This window comes from Chiloscyllium plagiosum, chromosome 11 (assembly GCF_004010195.1).
Source record: "Chiloscyllium plagiosum isolate BGI_BamShark_2017 chromosome 11, ASM401019v2, whole genome shotgun sequence".
Taxonomy (NCBI): Eukaryota; Metazoa; Chordata; class Chondrichthyes; order Orectolobiformes; family Hemiscylliidae; genus Chiloscyllium; species Chiloscyllium plagiosum.
In genome coordinates, this window is record NC_057720.1 from 66,962,483 (window position 1) to 66,985,704 (window position 23,222).

Below are 23,222 nucleotides of genomic sequence, written 5' to 3' on the forward strand. Positions count from 1 at the left end.
CTCTCTACCTATCCACTCATTCATTTTTCCCCCACTCCCTGTCATCAGCATACATACCACCTTTTCCTACCTGCTATCACTTCAGAAGAAGGGTCATTGGATTTGAAACATCAACTCTGTTTTCTCTCCACACATGCTGCCAGACCTGCTGAGTTTCTCCAACAATTTGTTTTTTTGTGTTACTTTTTAAGTTACTTGAGGAGTGCACAAAGATGTGTTATCCACATTGTTTTCAGGATAGCAGTTGACATGGTATAGTCTAACATAATTGGTAAAGGGCAGGTTTATATGGTATATATTAGATTAGATTATCTACAGTGTGGAAACAGGCCCTTCGGCCCAACAAGTCCACACTGACCCTCCGAAGAGAAAACCACCCCCCCTATATTTATCCCTGACTAATCCACCTAATGCTACGGGCAATTTAGCATGGTCAATTCACCTAATCTGCACATCTTTGGACTGTGGGAGGAAACCGAAGCACCCGGAGGAAACCCATGCAGACACAGGGAGAATGTGCAAACTCCACACAGACAGTTGCCAGAGGCGGGAAATGAACCCGGGTCCTTGGCGCTGTGAGGCAGCAGTGCTAACCACTGAGCCACCGTGCTGCCCCTGCTAAACATTGCCGAAGGTAACAGCACAGGGCCCACTCTAACTCGTATTCTGAATGATTTGAAGAATAGAACACCGTCAAAGTTTGTATCTGCCCTAATTTAGTGCCTGTTCTATAAGAACAACCATGTGTGAAGATTCAAAGAAATCAATCTAGTGAGTAGATGGCAAGATGGCAGACAAAACTTCAACATGAATCGGTGTATACTAAAGATATTAAGGATGTCACACTTTAGAGTTACTGACAATTGGTCTATGGATAAATTTTAGTGTAATTTATATTAAAAAGACAACATAAAATTAAAGTTCGCTTACGAGGATTAATTCATAATACAGTTTCTGAGATAATAGTTCAAATCATTAGGTCCAGCTGAAGCATCTTCTATGATGGTATTTCTCACATTCCCATTAAGTTGAGATATCAGGATTTATTAACACATCCCAGAAACGAAATTTAGTAATTACATTTGCCAGATTGGGCCTATGTTAACATGTGGCACTTGCTGACGTCTAGCAGATGTCACAACCACCTACCATAATGATTAGTTAAGATATTGGCCAATGGGAAGCTACATATCCTACTTGACAACAACTCCCCTGCCAACACACAAAGGCTACTTATATACCACCATGAGGGATGAAAGTCAAGCAGCCTTTAGCTTTAGAGAATAGCTAAATTACCAGGAATCTCAAGGTAACAAACAAAATATCTAACATTTTCAGGGTCATTAATTAAACAGCTAATTTCAAAGAATGGCTGCCTGTTTAATTTTCACTAACAGTGCCTGTAATGCAGCAAATAACTGTAAGGAGAGTCCTTGCCAGAAATTCAGAATCACAGAGAACTACGACTGCCATCATTATCAAACTTCTAGTTTGTTCACTAAGGATAAAAACTCTTCTGAGGTTAACAATACTACAGCTGTTCACTGTCATAATATTACAGTATTATGGAGTACTGAAGCAAACCCATTAGCCTGGGCTGGTACTTTGGTAGTTCTACTCTCCTACCCTTTTCCCTACAGCAGTGCAAGTGTTTCACTTTCTTCAAACATTTATTCAACTCCTTTCTGAATGTTATTGCAGAATCTGCTTCCACCATATTGGCAGGCAATACATTCTAGATCACAGAAACTTGCTACAATAAGGAACCTTTCCTCATGTCAGTGAGTCACACAGCACAGAAACATATACTTTGGTCCAACTCATCCATGCTGAACATGGTTTCCCAAATTAAACTAAACCCGGCCCATATCCCTCTAAAACGCTCCTATTCATGTACCTGTCCAAATGTCTTTTAAATGTTGTAATTGTACTTGCATTTACTTGTACAAATGTTGTAATTGTACTTCCTCTGGCAGTTCATTCCACATATGAACCACCCACTGTATGAAAAGGTTGCCCCTCAGGTCCCTTTTTAAATGTTCCCCTTTCACCTTAAAATTATGCCCTCTAATTTTGAAGCCCTAACCTAGGGAAAGACCTTTGGTCTTCACCTTCTTGATAAACCTCTAATCAGGTCAACCCAGATTCTTTTGCAAATTACAGGTGTCATTTGATTACTAACCTCTTTGCCAGTGATGAATTTCATTTTATTTACATTGTCAAAATTGTTAAATTTTTGAATACCTCTGTTGACCACCTCCTTAACCTTCTCCCCTCTGAGATTTGAACTTACATTTGTTCACAATCACTGATCTAGTAAAGAAACTGTACAAGGAAAAGATCTTTTTTAGCATGTATTTCCTTCTTGTCCTCTTGTTTACACTGCATGTACATTTTAGCACTACCTTCAGATATAGTAGCATGATAGAAAATGGGATGCTGGTCAATCTTCTCCAGGCAGAGAACATGACCTTGAAAGATGAGTCTATTCCTTGCATTCAGTACAGATAGTAACAAATATAAATGCAACCAAGGCTGCCATTTAATTTTGGTTTCAGCTCTCTGGCTTTCACAATGCTTATCCTTATCATTGGAGAAGGTTCAGGGCTGTAATGGTGGCATTTGTAACTTTTGAACAATTATAGAGACGCGGTTTCAGTACTCCAATCTGTACGCTGCATCCATCCGATAGTGTGTATAGGAAGATTTTGGAATATAGGGAACTATAATAGCTTGGAGAAAAATTAGAGTCCATTGTACTTTAATAGCACAGAAACATATTCACTACATATTCCTAATTGAGGTGATATCATTGCTGCTTTTAGGATTCTGAAGAGACTGGGTAAATTAGACCATGATGAATTGTTTCATTGTGTCCAAAATAGTAGAAATACAGGACACAAACTGTATTGAAAGAGATGGGGAAGTAATTTCAAAATGAATCAATAGGAAGGCTTTTTAGTATGTGAGTGATATATTTATGGAAAAGGGCCCCTAAGGACGCAGTGGAAACAGATACTGCTGATTAATTCAATGCAATTTAGATGGATCTATGTTTTGAGTAATATTTTGGGATATATTATATGACTAACTTGAGATGTGACATATGGTAGACAGTATACTTTAGAAGGAACAGGTGATATTGAGTTCCCAATGCTTTCTACCAGTAGAGGTTTTCCTCAACTCCTGTCTGGGTCCATTGTAGACTAATTAATAGAGCTTGATTGCTATAATTAGTCAAAATTTCCTTCATTATTGTATTTTGCTACTATTAGGATTGTGGAAGATGAACTAGGTGAATTATAATGCATTTTCATTTTTCAATTTCTATGTGGGACTGGAGTTATGCACAAGGCAGACTGATAGAAATAACTTACATTAGATTGAATTACATTAGATTAGATTACTTACAGTGTGGAAACAGGCCCTTCAGCCCAACAAGTCCACACCGACCCGCCGAAGCGCACCCACCCAGACCCATTCCCCTACATTTACCGCTGCTAACAAACTCCATATAATGACAACTTTTATAATGCCAGCCCACAAATTTCCAGCTTTACTGAATTCAGTTCCACAGTGTGCCATGATAGGAATGATACTCATAACCTCAGAATTGCTAGGCCTGTAACATATCCATCACACTGTTAGTATCTAGTTCTGTTAATACCATTCTAAATATCCAGGAGCAAAAGGTTACAAATCCACAGGTGTTGGGAATTCATTAGTTAGCTTGTATTAAAATGTAAGTTACCATAGCGTATTAAAATATATAAAAGAGGGCTTTTGTGGCACAGTGGTAATGTCCTACCTCTGAACCAAAAGGCCTGGGTTCATTTCACATGCTCCACAACCCTGTCATATCATCTTTGAACAGGCTGAATCAAAAATATCTATTAAAATGTAAATTTCTAGGAGTACTAATATGTATAAAACTGGTGTTTTTTGGCACAATGGTAGTGGCACCTTCTAGCTCAAAAGGTGCAATTCCTACATGTTCCAGAGGTGTGTTATTTAACGTCCAACCTGTTTTATTTAAATTCTAATTTATAATTACCTTAATTCGGTTCAATTTTGGTTTTGGCGTTTTTGCCATAAGAGGATTAGAAGTTATAATGGTCTTGGAGTACAATGGTAATGTCCCTACTTCTGGATCTGGGTTCAAGTCTCATGCATAATGGAGCTATGTCATAAAATATCCAAACATGTTGACTAAAACATATTCAAACATATCTAAAGAAAGGCCAGCTAGAAGGAGAGGGGAATGTATTTGAAAGGGGTAGCAAGCTCTGTGTGAAAAAATAAAGATGCTTTTCCAAAGTATATTCGTCACTGAATGTGCTTCATAAATATGCCTGATAAGTTTAATGCACATCACTGGATCCAGCATAGATATAGGATATAGAAGTAAACAGTTTCCTTTTAATCCTGCTGTAGGTAAAATTGGTTATAAGCAGTTGTATAGTTCTTTCCTTTGTCTATGTAAGTCTACTGAAAATAGTTGATTTGCATACTTCTATCTATAATGTACAATGGGAATGCAGCCTAACAACTGTGGTAAGGACAAATGAGATCATTGGCTGTGCTGCTTTTAATGAACATCCCTATTCTGGAAAGGCAAAATCTGCCATACTTTATCCCGTGATGGTATTCTGTTGCTGCCTAGATTGCAAGGTTGGTGTTCAAAGCAACAGATTTGCTGAATAACAGAACTAAAATGCCTGCCACTCCCAATTTGTGGGCTGGCATTATAAAAGTTGTCATTATATGGAGTTTGTTAGCAGCGGTAAATGTAGGGGAATGGGTCTGGGTGGGTGCGCTTCGGCGGGTCGGTGTGGACTTGTTGGGCTGAAGGGCCTGTTTCCACACTGTAAGTGTGTGTGTGTGTTTAATTTGAAGGTTATTCAATGATAACTATTTTCAGGAAAATCAATGTCAATAAGTCAGGAATGACTAACAGCCTACAACCAGTCAGAGGACTGTGTAACAAAGTATAATGTAGAGTGAGCAGATCACCTTCTGGCAATCAGCAGAAAAATGCTTCTCTTCTGAGTTCCAGTAATTTTGCCATGGTCATTTATCCTGCTGTGTGAAGCAATCAAATGCCAATACATGGATTACTGGAAAGCGGATACTCATATCAACTGTCACTACCAATTAGTGAAACATCCTAAAATAAGATATATTATATATATATATACACACACACACACACACATATATAGATTTGGACTAGCTGCAACTGCTAACAGTTCAAACCTGAAAACAAACCTCATGGTTTAGGTCATTTTTTTTAAGTCTAACTACACATATTTTTATGAAGTTACTGTGCATTTTAGTTGCAAGATAACACTTATATATTACAGCTTCTTGGCATGCTTTAGCAATATGGATTACAGCTGATTTCTTGGTTTTGAGATTCATTTGGGTTAAGGAAAGTGGCAGTTTTGCCTACTAATGTTTCTTTGGTTGGATTTGCTGCCTTTGCCTATCTATTTGTGGATTGTGCATATCAATCTATATCTCTGCAAGAACTGTTCTTCCAGAAGAAAAGGCAGTTGAAAGGAGATCTGAATGAGGCTTTCAAAATCATGAACAGTTCAGTCAGAGTAGATAGGGAAAAGTTGTTTCTACTTGTAAAAGAAACAAGAACAAGAGGGATGTGCAAAGTATGTGCAAAGGTGATATGAGAAAAAAACTTTTTCACTCAATGGGTTGTTAAGGTCTGGAATGTACTGCTTGGAAATGTGGAAGACAGCTTCATTTGAGGTGTTCAAGGGGGCATTAGATGGTTTTTTGGATAGTGATGCAGGGATATCAGGAAAAGATAGGAGAGAAAGATAAATAAAAGAGCCAAGTTAGAAAATAGAGCCAGTGCAGGCATGATGGACCAAATGGTCTCTTTTTGCATAGTGACAATTCTGTGACTCTTCTTTTTGGGCTGTTGGAGCTGGTTTCTCTAGTGGCTAGGTACAGCACGTATGAGATTTACACCTGAAGAATAAGTCTAGTCATGTCTCTATTGGTCTATTTGGGTGTCTTTAAAGCTAAACATGGAGGTATAGTCAGGATAGGTTTGGAAAGTTATGTTTCTCATTGAAGTCCCTCTAGTAATTATTAGTTTTAGAGGAGTAAAGTTTATGGAGTTTACTTTTCTGTTGCGTGTACAATTTTGAGCGAGCTGTCATGCATTTTGTTGCAGGTGGTGATATGCTGCAAAATCACCAGCTTTTACCCAAACTAGAACAAATTGTGCATGTAGAAGTAAAAACAAATGAACATATCTGCAGTCTAGGAGGTGCACACTTGTCCAAAACATGCTGATTTTACACTTATCCATACCTAAGAAGATAAATAGATGTGCAGAGCTTTAAATTCAGGCCATCACTGAAAAATAAAACCTTTTTTCTAGTTCAGTATTGGATGGAAGTTCCATCTGGGTTGCATTTAGACAAAATGTCTCTTGTCTTTGACAAACTTTACTGTGACAAAATAATGAATGAACTGATAGCTGATTAAACATTAAATCTTTTCAGCTTTTGTTCTTGTGCCAAAAATATCTGGCAGGCTCCAATGTTTTGTTTCTGAACCCCCTGAAAATGTCTTTTTAATTTTGTACCAGTTATACTTGGCATTAATTCTAATTGGCATAAAGGTAACTTTCCAATAAATGTGGATTCCTATTAATGAATATGCTTTCTATTATAACTAAATTACATAGTAAATAATCATTTGTTTTTCATCTTATTCAAGCTGATTGCAAACTACAAAACAATTAAGGATAACTATCAGCTGATAAATATCTGATTCATAGACTCATGATTCTCAGTTCACACACACCAGTACTTTTGTCAAATTTGTCCTTCCTTCTGAAGTTCGTGAATTTTGCTTCAGTACAAAAGTTCAAAAGAACACCAGTACTCCCCTGTCATCTCACTCATAACCTTTCTTTGTATAAGAATCTCGATCCTAAAGTCTTACTTTACTTGATGACACACATTTGAGTTAAGTCTGGTTCTGCGCACAAGTAGAAAATCAATGATCACAAAAAGGCAGCTCATTTTACACACCTCTCAACTTTCATGTTCATTCACTTTAATGGAAATAAAATTGGGACACATTTCAAAATGGACTGCCAATTTGTAATCATCCATTCTACACTGTAGAGGAGAAAAGCAGGGAGGTAGACAGAGAAGGAGGAAGGCAGGAAATGAGACAATCATTGTCTATTTGATTTTGGGATATTGTAGCATCCCAACTGTGACCTGGTTAAGATCAATGATTGATCCTGTAGACATGCTACTCCGAATAACCCATTCAGCAATACTTGTTTATCAAATGTTTGAATTCTTGTGACAGTGCCAGTATCCTAATCCTTTTGATGAATGTTTTTCTTAATTATTCAGGACTTATGTGTGAAATAAGAGATGAAAATCAGAAAATCATTATTTGTTTGTGCTGCGTACATATCAACTACAGTTATTTTAAATTGAAATGACAAATATCAATTCATCTTATAAGTGGAACCAAACTCAAACTACTAAACAGAAAAGGGTAAGTGCAGAGGAACATCTCTCAATATGTACTTGCCAGTTCACAATTATCCTAACAGTTATACATTTCTTGATACTACTTCAGTGGCTTTGGACAGGCAAGTGATACTGAAAGAAAAATACAAAAGGTAAAGACACTATTAAATGTTATGACTGATTTTGATTTGTTCCACAGACTTAAACAAACTTTGCCTTCCAAAGAGAAACAAACTTGGAAGGAGATCTCAGCTATCTGTAAGAATAATAGGGTAGTTATGGTAGAGGATTTTAACTTTCCAAACATGGACTGCCATATTGTTAAAGGTTTAGATGGAGAGGAATTTCTTAAGTGTGTACAAGACAATTTTCTGATTCAGTATGTAGATGTACCTACCAGAGAAGGTGCAAACCTTGACCTACTCTTGGGAAATAAGGCAGGGCAGGTGACTGAAGTGTCAGTGGGGGAGCACTTTGGGGCCAGCGACCATAATTCTATTCGTTTTAAAATAGTGATGGAAAAGGATAGACCATATCTAAAAGTTGAAGTTCTAAATTGGAGAAAGGCCAATTTTGACGGTATTAGGCAAGAACTTTTGAAAGCTGATTGGGGGCAGATGTTCGCAGATAAAGGGAAGGCTGGAAAATGGGAAGCCTTCAGAAATGAGATAACAAGAATCCAGAGAAAGTATATTCCTGTCAGAGTGAAAGGGAAGGCTGGTAGGTAAAGTGAATGCTGGATGAGGATTTGGTTAAGAAAAAGGAAGCATATGTCAGGTATAGACATGATAGATTGAGTGAGTCCTTAGAAGAGTATAAAGAAAGTAGGAGTATACTTAAGATGGAAATCGGGGACATGAGATAGCTTTGGCAAATAGAATTAAGGAGAATCCAAAGGATTTTTACAAATATATTAAGGACAAAAGGGTAACTAGGGAGAGAATAGGGCTCCTCAAAGATCAGCAAGGCGGCCTTTGTGTGGAGCCACTAAATGAATATTTTGCATCAGTATTTACTGTGGAAAAGGATATGGAAGATATAGCCTGTAGGGAAATAGATGGTGACATCTTACAAAATGTCCAGATTAGAGGAGGAAGTGCTGGGTGTCTTGAAATGGTTAAAAGTGGATAAATCCCCAGGACCTGATCAGGTGTACCTGAGAACTCTGTGGGAAGCTAGAGAAGTGATTGCTGGGCCTCTTGCTGAGATATTTGTATCATCGATAGTCACAGGTGAGGTACCGGAAGACTGGAGTTTGGCAAAAGTGTGCCACTGTTTAAGGAGGGTGGTAAAGACAAGCCAGGGAACTATAGACCGGTGAGCCTGACCTCGGTGGTGGGCAAGTTGTAGGGAAATAGATGGTGACATCTTGCAAAATGTCCAGATTAGAGGAGGAAGTGCTGGATGTCTTGAAACGGTTAAAAGTGGATAAATCCCCAGGACCTGATCAGGTGTACCCGAGAACTCTGTGAGAAGCTAGAGAAGTGATTGCTGAGCCTCTTGCTGAGATATTTGTATCATCGATAGTCACAGGTAAGGTACCGGAAGACTGGAGGTTGGCAAATGTGTGCCACTGTTTAAGGAGGGCGGTAAAGACAAGTCAGGGAACTATAGACCGGAGAGCCTGACGTCAGTGGTGGGCAAGTTGTTGGAGTGAATCCTGAGGGACAGGATGTACATGTATTTGGAAATTCAAGGACTGATTCGGGATAGTCAACATGGCTTTGTGCATGGGAAATAATGTCTCACAAACTTGATTGAGTTTTTTGAAGAAATAACAAAGAAGATTGATGAGAGCAGGGCAGTAGATGTGATCTATATGGACTTCAGTAAGGCGTTCAACAAGGTTCCCCATGGGAGACTGATTAGTAAGGTTAGATCTCATGGAATACAGGGAGAACTAGCCATTTGGATACAGAACTGGCTCAAAGGTAGAAGACAGAGGGTGGTGGTGGAGGGTTGTTTTTCAGACTGGAGGCCAGTGACCAGTGGAGTGCCACAAGGATCGGTGCTGGATGCTCTACTTTTTGTCATTTACATAAATGATTTGGATGTGGGCATAAGAGGTACAGTTAATAAGTTTGCAGATGACACCAAAATTGGAGGTGTAGTGGACAGCGAAGAGGGTTACCTCCGATTACAACAGGATCTTGACCAGATGGGCCAATGGGCTGAGAAGTGGCAGATGGAGTTTAATTCAGATAAATGCGAGGTGCTGCATTTTGGGAAAGCAAATCTTAGCAGGATTTATACACTTAATGCTAAGGTCCTAGGCAGTGTTGCTGAAGAAAGAGACCTTGGAGTGCAGGTTCATAGCTCATTGAAAGTGGAAACGCAGGTGGATAAGATAGTGAAGAAGGCATTTGGTATGCTTTCCTTTATTGGTCAGAGTATTGAGGATAGGAGTTGGGAGGTCATGTTGCGGCTGTACAGGACATTGGTTAGGCCATTGTTGGAATATTGCGTGCAATTCTGGTCTCCTTCCTATCGGAAAGATGTTGTAAAACTTGTAAGGGTTCAGAAAAGATTTACAAGGATGTTGCCAGGGTTAGAGGATCAGAGCTACAGGGAGAGGCTGAACAGGCTGGGGCTATTTTCCCTGGAACGTCGGAGGCTGAGGGGTGACCTTGTAGAGGTTTACAAAATTATGAGGGGCATGGATAGGATAAATAGATAAAGTCTTTTCCCTGGGGTCGGGGAGTCCAGAACTAGAGGGCATAAGTTTAGGGTGTGAGAGGGGAAAGATATAAAAGAGACCTAAGGGGCAACTTTTTCACGCGGAGGGTGGTACGTGTATGGAACGAGCTGCCAGAGGATGTGGTGGAGGCTGGTACAATTGCAACATTTAAGAGGCATCTTGGGTGGGTATATGAATAGGAAGGGTTTAGAGGGATATGGGCCGGGTGCTGGCAGCTGGGACTAGATTGGGTTGGGATGTCTGGTCGGAATGGACGGGTTGGACCGAAGGGTCTGTTTCCATGCTGTACATCTCTATGACTCTATAAATATATACTGTTTGAGATATCAACGGCATCAGTGGTATGAGGAGTAAGTTTCTAGTTTCTGCTTCTAGTACTAGACCAAACAACTGCAAAATACATATTTAATGACTGTAGTTGGAATGCACGCATTGAGTTCAGATAAATACAAATTAAAAGCAGATGTACTAAAAAAGGCTAACAGCACAAACTCATATTAGAGTGAGGATTGTTTTGTTTAATTATTTTTGAATTGTTGTTACCAACAAGGTTGTCAAAACAAAAGCTTCAATTTCCTTCTTGTCATGACCATAGTGGGAAATAGTGCACTGGAAATCAAAACCCACTGTTCCACAGGTTGTCATGAAATATGACCAATTTAAAATGCTTGTGACCACTATCAAAGAAAAAGAAACTCACTTAGGTTTCATTAATGAACAAGAAAATGAAAATACTTATTTATTAGAATACATAAGAAAATAAACTCAAGCCAGCAAGTACCCTCCATATTGAAATCTTTGTAGATGTTTACCAGTCCACTGCAACTGAAAGTGATACATTTTTAATGTCTTTTTTTCTCCTTAAACTTCAAATTAGGATATAAATTAAGTCCCAGTAAACAGATTGGCTATTTTTCCCAAGGACATTGAGATTGGAGCTGGAGATGGTGGGTGTATCAGAAACACTTTACAATGGTTCTAAAGAAGCTATGTAATTTTAAACTAAGTTTCATACTGGCACATGTCCAGAGCATTAAGTGACCATAAATTGGAATGAATGGCCTTAATCTCTCAGAAAATAAAATAATTAGTGAAAAATACAATTGCCACTTAGGCAGTTAGGGCACACTACTCCAAATGTTCTGCCAGCATGGAGATCCTTCCTTACCCTGGAAGCGACGAACATCAACAAAATAACAGATGAAAATCCTGTTTTCAGTAATGATGTCCTTATCTTCATTGGTGGAAAAATTATACATTGAACAGGACAATGAAAGAATTTTAGGAGATAGTTTAAAAGCTTACAAATTTAGAAATATATTTCAATGAAATACATTATCTCTAAACAAAAACCCTGCACCATTAAACATTGACCCATCACTGGGCACTAAACAGTTTAAAACTCCAGGCTTGTAAGGATGTGCCATTTCACAGGAGAGCACCATGTCCCTGTTTCATGATCACATGCCACAGTGGTTCAAGCAAGCTTTCATAATATCTAATCTCTCTTGTCCTTATATAACAACTACTACCCCTTTCAGACGTCTTGCATAATAGATATCAAAAAAACTGCAGTGAGCCAGTGCAACAGTTTCTACAGCATTACTGTACTGCAGCAGTAAGAAAAGTTCAAACCTGTTTAATAGCATAAAAACAGTGTCAAAGTTGCACTGCCACTGTAGGTCCAGGTTTGATTTCTATGGTCTATGGTGAGTTATCTGATATGAAATGGAGCAGTGATGTACATGCTTCAGATAACTTCGTAGTGATGTGAGGGGAAAAAAAACCTGGCAGATAACTAATGCTTCTCCTTGTGATTATCATCCTGTAACGTTCACTAAAATAGATCCATTTTGATTGTGAGACCTTCTGAATCCTCTGTTCAGCAGCTTTGTTTTCCAGTGGCTATCACACAGGGTCTTCTTCCAATTTTAGGATTCAGCTGTATTTAATTGAGTCACAGACTAAGTCTTGGAGTGGATTCTTCCAATAATAGTGGAGGTTGTTGTGTATTAAAGAAGTAGTAAGTTTTTATGCCAATGGGTATTAAGTTATTAATTGTCTAAAATATAAACTGCAAATCTTCCGTGATGCCCATATGATTGAGGTAGTTGAGGATGTCTTCATTAAAGGTTATGGATCCACAAACCACAACAAATGGTTTCTGTCTGCATGAATTAACAAAATCCTTCACCATATCTTCATTTATACGTCCACGGTAAGATTTTTCTTGATAACTCCAGGGAAGAGTTTCCAGATCGCACTCCTAAAATAATTTAGGTTATCAATAATTAATATAAATGTAGGTGAGGCTTGTGTTTGATAACTGGGTTGCTTGTATTCCCATTACAGCAGCAATTTTATTTCTTAGGCAATTGCTTGTTTTTAATTGGAAAGAAATTGTCAAAAGCAGATTGTTTCCAACTATCAACTACTTCTTCAGTCACAAACCAGAAGAAATATGGTGATATTTTTATATCTGTTGATGATTGTAAAATTGAAGAAGCTACTGTCATTAATTGTCTCTTATTGAGGATGCTCTTTGTTAGTTGGACCAAAATATTTCTCATTGTCCCTAGTTTGACTGATGTGACTAGTAAATATGCAAAATATTTCTTTCTGCTTCCTTTTATATATTTCCCCTTTTTCTCACTTTTTTTTTGTTCCCTTCATCACTTTAATTTCTCTCTTCCAGATTTGTTTTGCTGTCTCACTTGCATATTTTCTTACTCTTTCACTTGTTTCTAATGTTTTATCTCCTCCACTTTTGTGTCTGTTTTTACCTCTTCCACTGTCCTCGTCTCTACTCCATATTCACCCATAATGTTTGTAATTCTGTTTCACTTCATTCACTTGTGTCTTATTATTTTTCTTTCTCGCTTTTATTTGTTTCTTTCCCCTTGCCAACTTTTTTCACTGTATTTTTCTCTCTTTCAGCCAATTCTTATTTCTAGTATTCTCCCATTCCTCACTCATTTGTTTCATTCTCCCTCTCCCCTTTGGGTTTCTATCTCTCCTGTTCCTCCTTCACTTGTTTTGCTCTTTTCCTGCTTCATGACTGGTCATTTTTACCCCATCCTTCTCCTTATTCGTACATTTATTCTTATTGTCCTGCTTTTCATTTTTTGTTATGCCCCTTTTCTTCATATTACTTTAGGAAAGTGGACAAAAGGATGCATGTGTTAAAGATGCCTTTAGAGTAGGTGTAGACACAAAGGAGGCAGAAGTGATAATATCTAAATTCTAAATTTTACTTCATTTGCTATGTGTGACAATTCTTCAGTGTAATACGTTGCTTATCATGCTCGATGATACCACTGCTGTTAGACATCTAAAGATACTGTTGACATAGCATCACCTTTAAAGTGACTTCAGAAAAGAGAAAATCCAGAGCACAGAGTTTAGATTATTGTGGAGAATTTTCTTCAGGTCAATGGAGAGAATCACATTTTGCCACCAGCTGCAAAGTCTGTGCTAAGGTGTCATCTTACCTGACTCAGAACAAACAATGTTTTCACATTCCAGTAAGCAGCCAGTTCCTGAACTTGAGACTTCATGTAGATATCTTGGAAAGTCCTGAAGCAGCCCACCAAAGTAACAAAAGTTTCGTCCTCTTCATTTGCTACAATATATTGGATCAGAGGTATCATTGGAGCTATACCTGTCCCTGAGGCAAACAGCAATAGCTGCTCATACTGCCAAATATAAAGTAAATGGTGTCAATATACCGTAAACCATTGATCATTACATTTTGTACAATTTATCTATGGTTCTAAACTGTCAATGTTAAAGTAAGAAATCTTTCAGTCTTAGTTAACGCTTGCAGATTAATAATTAGAGAGACAATATTATTATTCCTTTACAACAGTTTATATATGGATTAAACTAAAGTTGTGATTGTGGTTTTGGACCACAGGGCTGCTCCCTCATTATAGAAAGACAACTGGTGGTGGTCTAACATTAGGGTGCCACACCTCAGGTGAGGGGAGAAGTTAAGAAGGAGACTCCTTCATGGTAACCTCAGTCCACTGAACCCATGCTGTTGGTATCACTCTGCACTGCAAACCGGCCATCGAGCCAAATGAGCTAACTGACCACTCTACTGTTAACTTTAGTAAGAAAATACATTATTGTAATTAAGAAATCTCACAGATTACACTGTAATTTCTTTAGGAATGATGGGGAGCCAAAAAAAACTATAATTTCTGTTTCTCACTAATCAAAACAACCTTTGAATTATATTATTGTGTATTATCAAATTTTGCGATTATTACAACAATTCCAAAATGCAAATACTCTCGCTGAGTGATTGACCTGATTTGGTTTGTATGGCAAACCTCCAAAAGGACCCCGCCAGCACACACTATCCCACTCCTTCCAGGTCTTCACATACTGAGACATTAATCCGTCTTCATAAATCTGTCGTAAAGACAAAGTGAAACCGTTGATGTGCATAATACATAATTGCATTTTTAAGACTACCTAAAATGCTTCACACATTGAATTACTTTTAGAGTGTTATAAGTTACAGATGAAACATAGTAAATATTAAAATTTAGCACTGTAGATTTATCTGTTACCTGATTAATTGCTCAATTACAGTACAGTAACAAAAGTGCAACATTCTGACTAAAGCACAGCAAAAACACAATACCTTTATCAGAACCTCAAAGTAACCTTTTGCATCCAAGGGGTTCACTGGAGTGTACGCTCTCTGAATTTCTATATCATTGACAACTCCCCTTTCAATAAATCAGAAAGATTGAAATCAGTTAAATTATAATCTTTGGCTAATAAATGTATGTTCATTAATATTGGACACACTTTAAAATTCCATTTGCGAGATGGGAAAATCTATTAAATCCAACAGTTTTTGAGCACATGGGCAGGATGTTCCATTCGGTAGAAGGATCAGATTTTTTTCCTTTTCTTTCCTTCACTGCTACTGCTCTGCCTCATTGTCAAGGCATCAAGATGTAGTTCAATGGACTGGTTATTGGTCATTTTGAATAATTGGTAACAAGTTCCTTCCAGTCATTAAGGTTAATACAGCTGCATTGCAGTGTCTCTGAAATAATAAAGTTGGCCATTTTAAAGTTGAGAAAACAGGACCTGGTAGGGGATATGCTTTTTGGCCACAGTGTCCAGTCCATTCAAGTTGATTTTGCAGGGGTATTACCCGAATACTTGTGAAGTTTCTTTTCAAGAAGTCACTAGCGATTGATTGTTTAGCGGTCTTTCTATTGATTACAGAGAACGCACTGTTGATGGATCTTTTCTTGTGCTGTTATTTATCACCGCTGTAGAGTCTTGCAGTGTAGGAGCGTGATCATGACAGCTGCTCAGTACACTAGTTGACTTGCAAGAAATCTTTTGTTCAAATACTTGCTGCCATTATTGTCGAAAGTTGAGATGGCACAGCTGGTTTGGTGGTGGATCTTTTTATCAATTATGGCCTCATGATAGAGGTAATTGCCAAGGCATGGGATGTACTCAAAGTATATCTGTATGGCCCTATTCTGCTGCCCCTTCTCAAAAGGTTCACCTCCTTCTCCTTCCCCCATCTGAAGCCAAAGTTGGAACAACAGTTTCTTTTTCTTTCAGCACAATCTATTCCAGTGTGTCTCTCCTTCAACATATGTGAGACGTAGAATAGGAGGATGACATAGTTGGATCTGACCCAGATCCATTGTGAGAATGTCCTTGTAAAGAAATAGAATCAGAGTTAACCAAACAGGAATAAAGTCACCAAGTCAAGGAGCATCCAAAGCAATTTTCATTTGTCTGCAGAATATAGAGCAGATCACCACCTTGACAGAGGCTTATACTCTCCAACAACCCTTTGAGTGATGCTATTGAAGGTCTTTACCACCAATAATAGCAAAGCTAGGATGTGGTGCCAGAAATAGTGCAGTGCAAAAAGTCCTCAATGTCAGAACAGGATAAGGAAGAATCAATGTCTCACTGGCTGTGAAAGTAGAAAAAGGCTGCAGCAGCAAGATGCAGCACAATCTTCACTTGCTCATGGCAGATGATACCCAGCATCCTTCCTCTTTGCAGAATCTTCTCTGTTTGGCTACACATGTTTTGTCCAAATAATCATCGCTGTGGCATGGTTCTCATCTCCAAGTTGTATACAGGCTCCTCATACTTCTTTGGTTTCTCCTCCTTCTCTGATTATTCAAAGTTCTGACTCAAAATATTTAGAATAATGTTGTTTTTAAGTGTAATAACTATAAATATGTCTTCTGCTTGCTCTTCATTTAGCCTTTGCATGGAATCAGACCTCAGCCATAGTAACTTCAAGTATTCCCTGCTAGCCCCATTTTTTACTCAATTCATTTGCAGCAAACCACCCTTCCTTTCCTCAATCTCATGCGTCCTATAAACATTCAAGGTCAGATACTTGGTCATCCCTTTAACCTCAGCATCTCTCATGGCCCCTCCTTTTATGCCCATATCTCAATTACTGATAAAATGATCCCTGACCCCCATTCTCCCCCAATTCCACTACTTTTACCATTTCTACATGATAGAAACTCTCCTGTAGTTGATCATCCACTGGAACTGGGGCTGTCATCAAGAGCACTACTATAACGAAAACAGTCCAGTAAAATGATCTGAAACTCAGCATACAATCTAGATTAAATTAAATTAGCTCCAAACATCTCACCACTGGAACAGCTACCATTATAATCAGATTAAAATAAACTCTTCCTTCTATCGTCTTGAGGATCAGTTATAGTTTGATGATATTAATAGGTATCAATCAACAGCGAGAAAAACAGAAAGTCTACATTTGAAAAAGGCAGCCAATAACTTATAAGAGAGTCACAAACCATAAATTTCATTGCAACAAACAAACTAGTTGGTAAAATGTTGTGAAATTTTAATATACCTAAAACTATATGCTTGCAAGAGTTAAAATCAGGTGCAGCAGCTCTGGTTATAGCTGCCTTCTATTCCAAACTGATAACTCTGGTAACTGTAGCATTCTTTAAAGGAATTTTCAAATCCAAGGCTTGAGTGCAAAAATCAAAGCCGACATTCTAGTGCCAAGACCATATTACACTATTGGAGATGTTCTCCTTTGCATGAGAGACTAAATTAAGATCCTGTTTAGATGACATAAAAGATCCCATTGCATTATTTTGAAAAATAGAAAAATTATTGACAGTATACTGGCTAATAATTATATCCTAGTCGAAAAGTGTGGTGCTAGAAAAACACAGCTGGTCAGGCAGCATCCAAGGAGCAGGAGAGTCGATGTTTCGAGCATAAGCTCTTCATCAGCTTTTTCCAGCACCACACTTTTCAACTCTGATCTCCAGCATCAGCGGTCCTCACTCTCTCCTAATAATTAAGTCCCAATCAACATCGAAAGAAACTTCTGATCAATATCAAAATGCTGTGTGCAAACTAGCTGTAGTATTTCCTCTATAACAACAGTGACTACATTTCAAAAGAATTTTACCAGCCATCTATGATGTTCACCAGATGTGAAACCTTCCATATAAATTTAAATCGTTTTCAATCTTTTCCACAAATTGTTCCGAACATCTAATACCTTAAATATTCATAAATACTTTGCAGATATCTTACCTAGCTACAATGTGTTGTCCGACAGTTAACCCAAGACAGCAGTCACTGGGCAGCTGGAATCTATACAGGTAAGTGTCGGCTGTCAGCTGTTCCACAGACTCTATCTGAAAAGCACTCCATTTCTCAGGTCCAATTATTTGCAAGTCATTTTGTGTTGGCTGAAACAAGACATGAAATAAGATATTTCTAATTAATAATGGCCAATGTCATTAGATTTCTGTTCTGTTTGGATAGTTCAAAACTGAAACAAGGAAAATTAAGATCTATAAATCCATTCATTTGTGCACAAATTAAGATGGTTTTGAGATAATTACCATAATCCAGTGTTTGGATTTCACCTTCTTGCCATCCATGTCATAGTTATTCTAATCTGTCAAAGTAAATGTTCTTCTATACTTAAAAAATGATCCTGATGAGTATTATCATCAAAGTGGAATGTTTCTTTTTAAACAGTATGATCTTATAACAACATTCTGTGCAACTGAAAGTTTGTTATGATTGTTGGATTAATAGAAGCACTTTCAGTTCCAAAATATTTTACTATTGATTGTCCCAAATACTAAAAAAATGTCTACTACATAAACTTGTCATTGTCTTAGAATGTGTGCTTTATACCAGGTTTTGAACTTGTATTTGGACATGCATTGACCCTTTTTGCAGGGTCAGTACCACTGAACTCTACTCCCTGTCTGACCTGTTCCAGGATCAATATTTTGTACTCTCATCTGGGATTGGTCCAAACAATAGTGCAACCGCTAACCTGCCCCATGACCCCATAACCTCTCCAATGATCGAGCCACCAAAGAATTTTGAAATTGTTGGTTTTAAATCTTGTCAAATCCCCATTATATTCAGTTTGTATCCTTTTTTCATGTTGGCCATAATTTGGATAACCAGGTTTTTCACAACTTATCAAGGGCCTGACTTATATTCAAATGATATATATTAAAGTTAGTAACTATACTCAGGTGCACAATATACAAATCGTTTTATTTTCGATGCAAGGATTGAAGGAGTGTCAATCTTCTGCACTAATATTCTTACTTTCTCTTCAACAGGTGCTAACTTTCATTGGGTTCTAAATTTATAGTGCGGTCTAATAGCCAAATGAGAATTCGTCGCAGGTGACTCAGACAACTCACAACAGGTTATCACACTATGTGGAATTAATATCAAACCTGATCCAGATTTCATCAGGCACACACATTTCATTAAGGCTACCTCAGAGCTCTGACTCAAAAAACTTTGGTCTCCTTTTGCTTTTGCCTGTTTCCATTCGTTGAGTTCCCGCTCATAAATATCGAATACACATGGTTTACATCCACTACCACAACACTGGGAAGGCAAAGGCTCTTGGGGTCGAAGAGAAAGCCATTCATCCTCACTGTAAGCCATCACCTGCAAAATACAATATTAAAAAAACTGACAGTGTGTAGCTCTTATTGTTAACTTTTTCAGCGCAAAAACGTGAATATTCATTACAGATCTTACAAATTATATCTTGTATTTTCAACAGTAGAGAATTTTGAAGACAATTTTCAAGTTAAGGCTACAACCAAAGAGAACACTGAATTACATTACAAAATTTATTTTTAGACTTTGTAGTCATTTACCAATACATTTTAACGCAGAGGTATACTGAAGTAATTGTGCAAACTCAATAAATATTCACTGTCTTTACTGGAACTACAGTGGTAGTGGTTAGATAAGCCTATTATCACACCCTCAGTCACATGTTGAAAAATGCAGGCCAAATCGATAAGCATTTCTACCACACAAATGCTAAATAATGACCATCTCAAACAAGAGAGAATCTAACCTTCTCACTTTGACATTCAATGGGATTACGATCACTGAATCGCCCACTATCAACAACCTGGGAGTTACCACTGACCAGAAGCAGAACTGGACCAGCCATAGTGTAGCTATAAGAGCAAGTTAGAGACTAAAAATTCTAGGAGCAGGTAACTTCTTTTTCCTGCATTGCCTGTTAATGGGGCACAAATCAGGAGTGTGATTCTCTACTTGTCTGGATGAGTACAGCTCCAACAACACTCAAGTAGCTTGATGCCACTGAGGACAAAGCAACTGGTTTGATTGGTAACCTATCCATCAACATTAATTTCCTTCCTATTGATGAACAGTAGCAATGATGTGTATCACAAACAAGATGCAGTGCAGGAACTCCCCAAGATTCACTGACAGCATTATCCAAATGCACAACTTCTACTACATTGAGCAGTAGATACATGTATATTACCACCATAATTTCCATACAGGAGACACAATCCTACTTTGGAATTGTATAACTGTTCCTTCATATTGTTGGGTCAAAATGCTGGAACTCCCTTCCTCATAGCATTGTGGGTGTCCCTGTACCACAAAGAGTTCAGGTAGGCCACTCACAACCATCTATCAAGGACAATTAATGAATTTTTTAACAATTCATTTTAAAAATCAATGTTAGCTATAAAAATACCCACATAAGAACATTTTCCTCGCACAAGTTCCAGGTTCAGGTTTTAATGAGGTACTAAAAACTGACACAAAGGTTAACTGCAACCTATCCAATTTCAGCTTACTGTTATAAGACATCAATTAGTTATCTTTCCGTGTAATTTTCAGAAAAAAAATGTTGTTGTGTTTCTTTGCTGATCTCTTTTGCTAGTTTGCCTCAGTATTTCACAACTGAGTACTTATGAAAGAACCAGTTGGCACAGCAGTGAATTAAGAAATTAACCTACTTGTATTTATATATTTTTACTGTAAGAAAATATCCCAAGGCACAGTGGCACTACTAAGCAAAATATGACTGTGAGACGCATAAGCAGATACTAGGACAAATGCCAAAAAGCTTGATAAAAGATTTTAAAGAGTATTTTGAAAGAGGTAAGTGAGGTATAGAAATGAAGAGATTTATGAGGATAGAATTCCAGGGCTAAGAGCCTGAGCAATCAAAAGCATTGCCACCATAGAGTCATAGAGATTACAGCACAGAAACAGACCCTTCAGTCAAACTCATCCATGCTGACCAGATATCCCAACCCAATCTAGTCCCACCTGCCCGTACCTGGCCCATATCCCTCCAAACCCTTCCTATTCATATACCCATCCAAGATGCCTCTTAAATGTTGCAATTGCACTTGCCTCCACCACTTCCTCTGGCAGCTCATTCCAAACATGTACCACTCTCTGCGTGAAGAAGTTGTCCCTTAGGTATCTTTTATATCTTTCCCCTCTCACCCTAAACCTATACTCTCCCACCCCAGGGAAAATACTTTTGTCTGTTTATCTTATCCATGTCCCTATGCCCCTCATGATTTTATAAACCTCGATAAGGTCACCCTTCAGCCTCCAACACACCAGGGAAAACAGCCCTAGCCTATTCAACCTCTCCCCATAGCTCAAATCCTCCAAACCTGGCAATATCCTTGTCAATCTTTTCTGAACCCTTTCAAGTTTCACAACATCTGTCCGATAGGAAGGAGACCAGAATTGCACGCAATATTTCAACAGTGACCTAACCAACATTCTGTACAGCTGCAACATTACCTCCCAACCCGTGTACTCAATACTCTGACCAATAAAGGAAAGCATACCAAACGCCTTCTTCACTATCCTATCTACCTGCGACTCCACTTTCAAGGAGCTATGAACCTGCACTCCAAGATCTCTCTGTTCAGCAACACTTCCTAGGAGCTTACCATTAAATGTATAAGTCCTTCTAAGATTTGCTTTCCCAAAATGCAGCACCTCACATTTATCTAAATTAAACTTCATCTGCCACTTCTCAGCTCATTGTACCATCTGATCAAGATCCCATTGTAATCTGATGTAACCTTCTTCGCTGTCCATTACACCTTCAATTTTAGTGTCATCAGCAAACTTACGAACTATACCTCTTACGCTCACTTCCAAATCATTTATGTAAATCACGAAAAGTAGCGGACCCAGCCCTGATCCTTGTGGCACTCCACTGGTCACAGGCCTCCAGTCTGAAAAACAACCCTTCACCATCACCCTCTGTCTTCTACCTTTGAGCCAGTTCTGTATCCAAATGGCGAGTTCTCCCTGTATTCCATGAGATCTAACCTTGCTCACTAATCCCCCATGGGGAACCTTGTCGAATGTCTTACTGAAGTTCATATAGATCGCATCTACTGCTCTGCCCTCATCAATCCTCTGTTAATTCTTCAAAAAACTCAATCAAGTTTGTAAGACATGATTTCCCATGCACCAATGATGAAGAAATTAAAAATTGGAGATGCTCAAGAAGTCAGAACTAGAGGAGTACAAATATCACAGAGCATTGAGAGGCTGAAGGAGATAGGGACATTATGGAAGGATTTGAAAACAAGAATGTAAATTTTACAATTGAGGCATCTGGGAGCTAATGTCAAACAACAGTTACACAGTTAGTAGTAAATAGAACTAAGTGTGAATTATGACATAGACAGCAGAGCCTTATGGATGTGTGAGAAAATAAGGCTGATGAGAAGAGGATTGCAGCTTCTGAAACATGGTTCTAACGAACAGTCCTTAGAATCAGGGCTGACAGAGCAAAAAGCCAATGAATTTGTCCACAGGAAAACAGGGACCCTCAGCATTTCATAGGCTTGAAGAAGTTGAGCTGAGAACATAATATCATCAGAAAAGGTGCAGTCAGAGTCTGTTTTTGGCAAAAATAGAAGATGAGTATCAGGAAAGCACCATGAACAATGGCAGGCAAACATGACAGGCTGGTCAGAAGTACTTTTGAATTGTCAAGTCTAAAACAGTAAATGCATGGAGGAAGGTTTCAACAGCAGGTGAACGCGGATAGACACAGAGTAAGATTGTATTATGAAGGTACAACAGGGGGTCAAGGACATTTGGCCTTGGATCTTCAGGTGGCCATCCTCCAAGGTGGACTTCGGGATACTCAACAAGGTGGAATCGCTGACCAGAGGCTGATAGCCAACTTCAATACCCATGAGGATGGCCTCAACTGGGATCTTGGGCTCATGTCACACTACAGGTGATCCCACTACACTATACACTCTCACACAATCACACTCACGCAGGCAGTCTCTCTCACACACGCGCTCTCAGACACACACACCCTCTCTCACAGGCATATACTCCTATCACACTTGCATTGTCTGAGCTGAGATGACACCTTCTTTGATAAAACCTTAAGTTATGTGTCTTGAAAGAAGGTCGTGCCTCACAAACCTTATTGAATTCTTTGAGAAAGTGACTAAGGAGGTGGACGAGGGGAAAGCAGTAGATGTGGTGTATATGGATTTTAGTAAGGCGTTTGATAAGGTTCCCCATGGTAGACTACTGCAAAAAATACGGAGGTATGGCATTGAGGGTGAGTTGGAGGTTTGGATTAGGGGTTGGCTGGCCGGAAG

General features: G+C 38.5%; 1 protein-coding gene across 2 annotated transcripts in view; it reads right to left on the reverse strand.

Annotated features, from left to right (window-relative positions):
• LOC122554510 (NADH-cytochrome b5 reductase-like) overlaps positions 1-23,222 on the reverse strand; it is a 31,714-nt gene that overhangs the window by 6,507 nt on the left and 1,985 nt on the right. The window contains exons 2-7 of one of the 2 annotated variants that reach the window (XM_043699642.1): positions 19,048-19,224; positions 17,827-17,984; positions 14,879-14,966; positions 14,539-14,643; positions 13,716-13,919; positions 10,722-12,490 (exon numbers count right to left, since the gene is read on the reverse strand). In XM_043699642.1, coding sequence (XP_043555577.1) covers positions 12,287-12,490; positions 13,716-13,919; positions 14,539-14,643; positions 14,879-14,966; positions 17,827-17,984; positions 19,048-19,221 — 933 coding nt within the window. In that variant the 5' untranslated portion in view covers positions 19,222-19,224 and the 3' untranslated portion in view covers positions 10,722-12,286. Of the gene's footprint in view, positions 1-10,721; positions 12,491-13,715; positions 13,920-14,538; positions 14,644-14,878; positions 14,967-17,826; positions 17,985-19,047; positions 19,225-23,222 lie in introns of those variants that run through there. The other variant, XM_043699643.1, reaches the window with a different exon arrangement.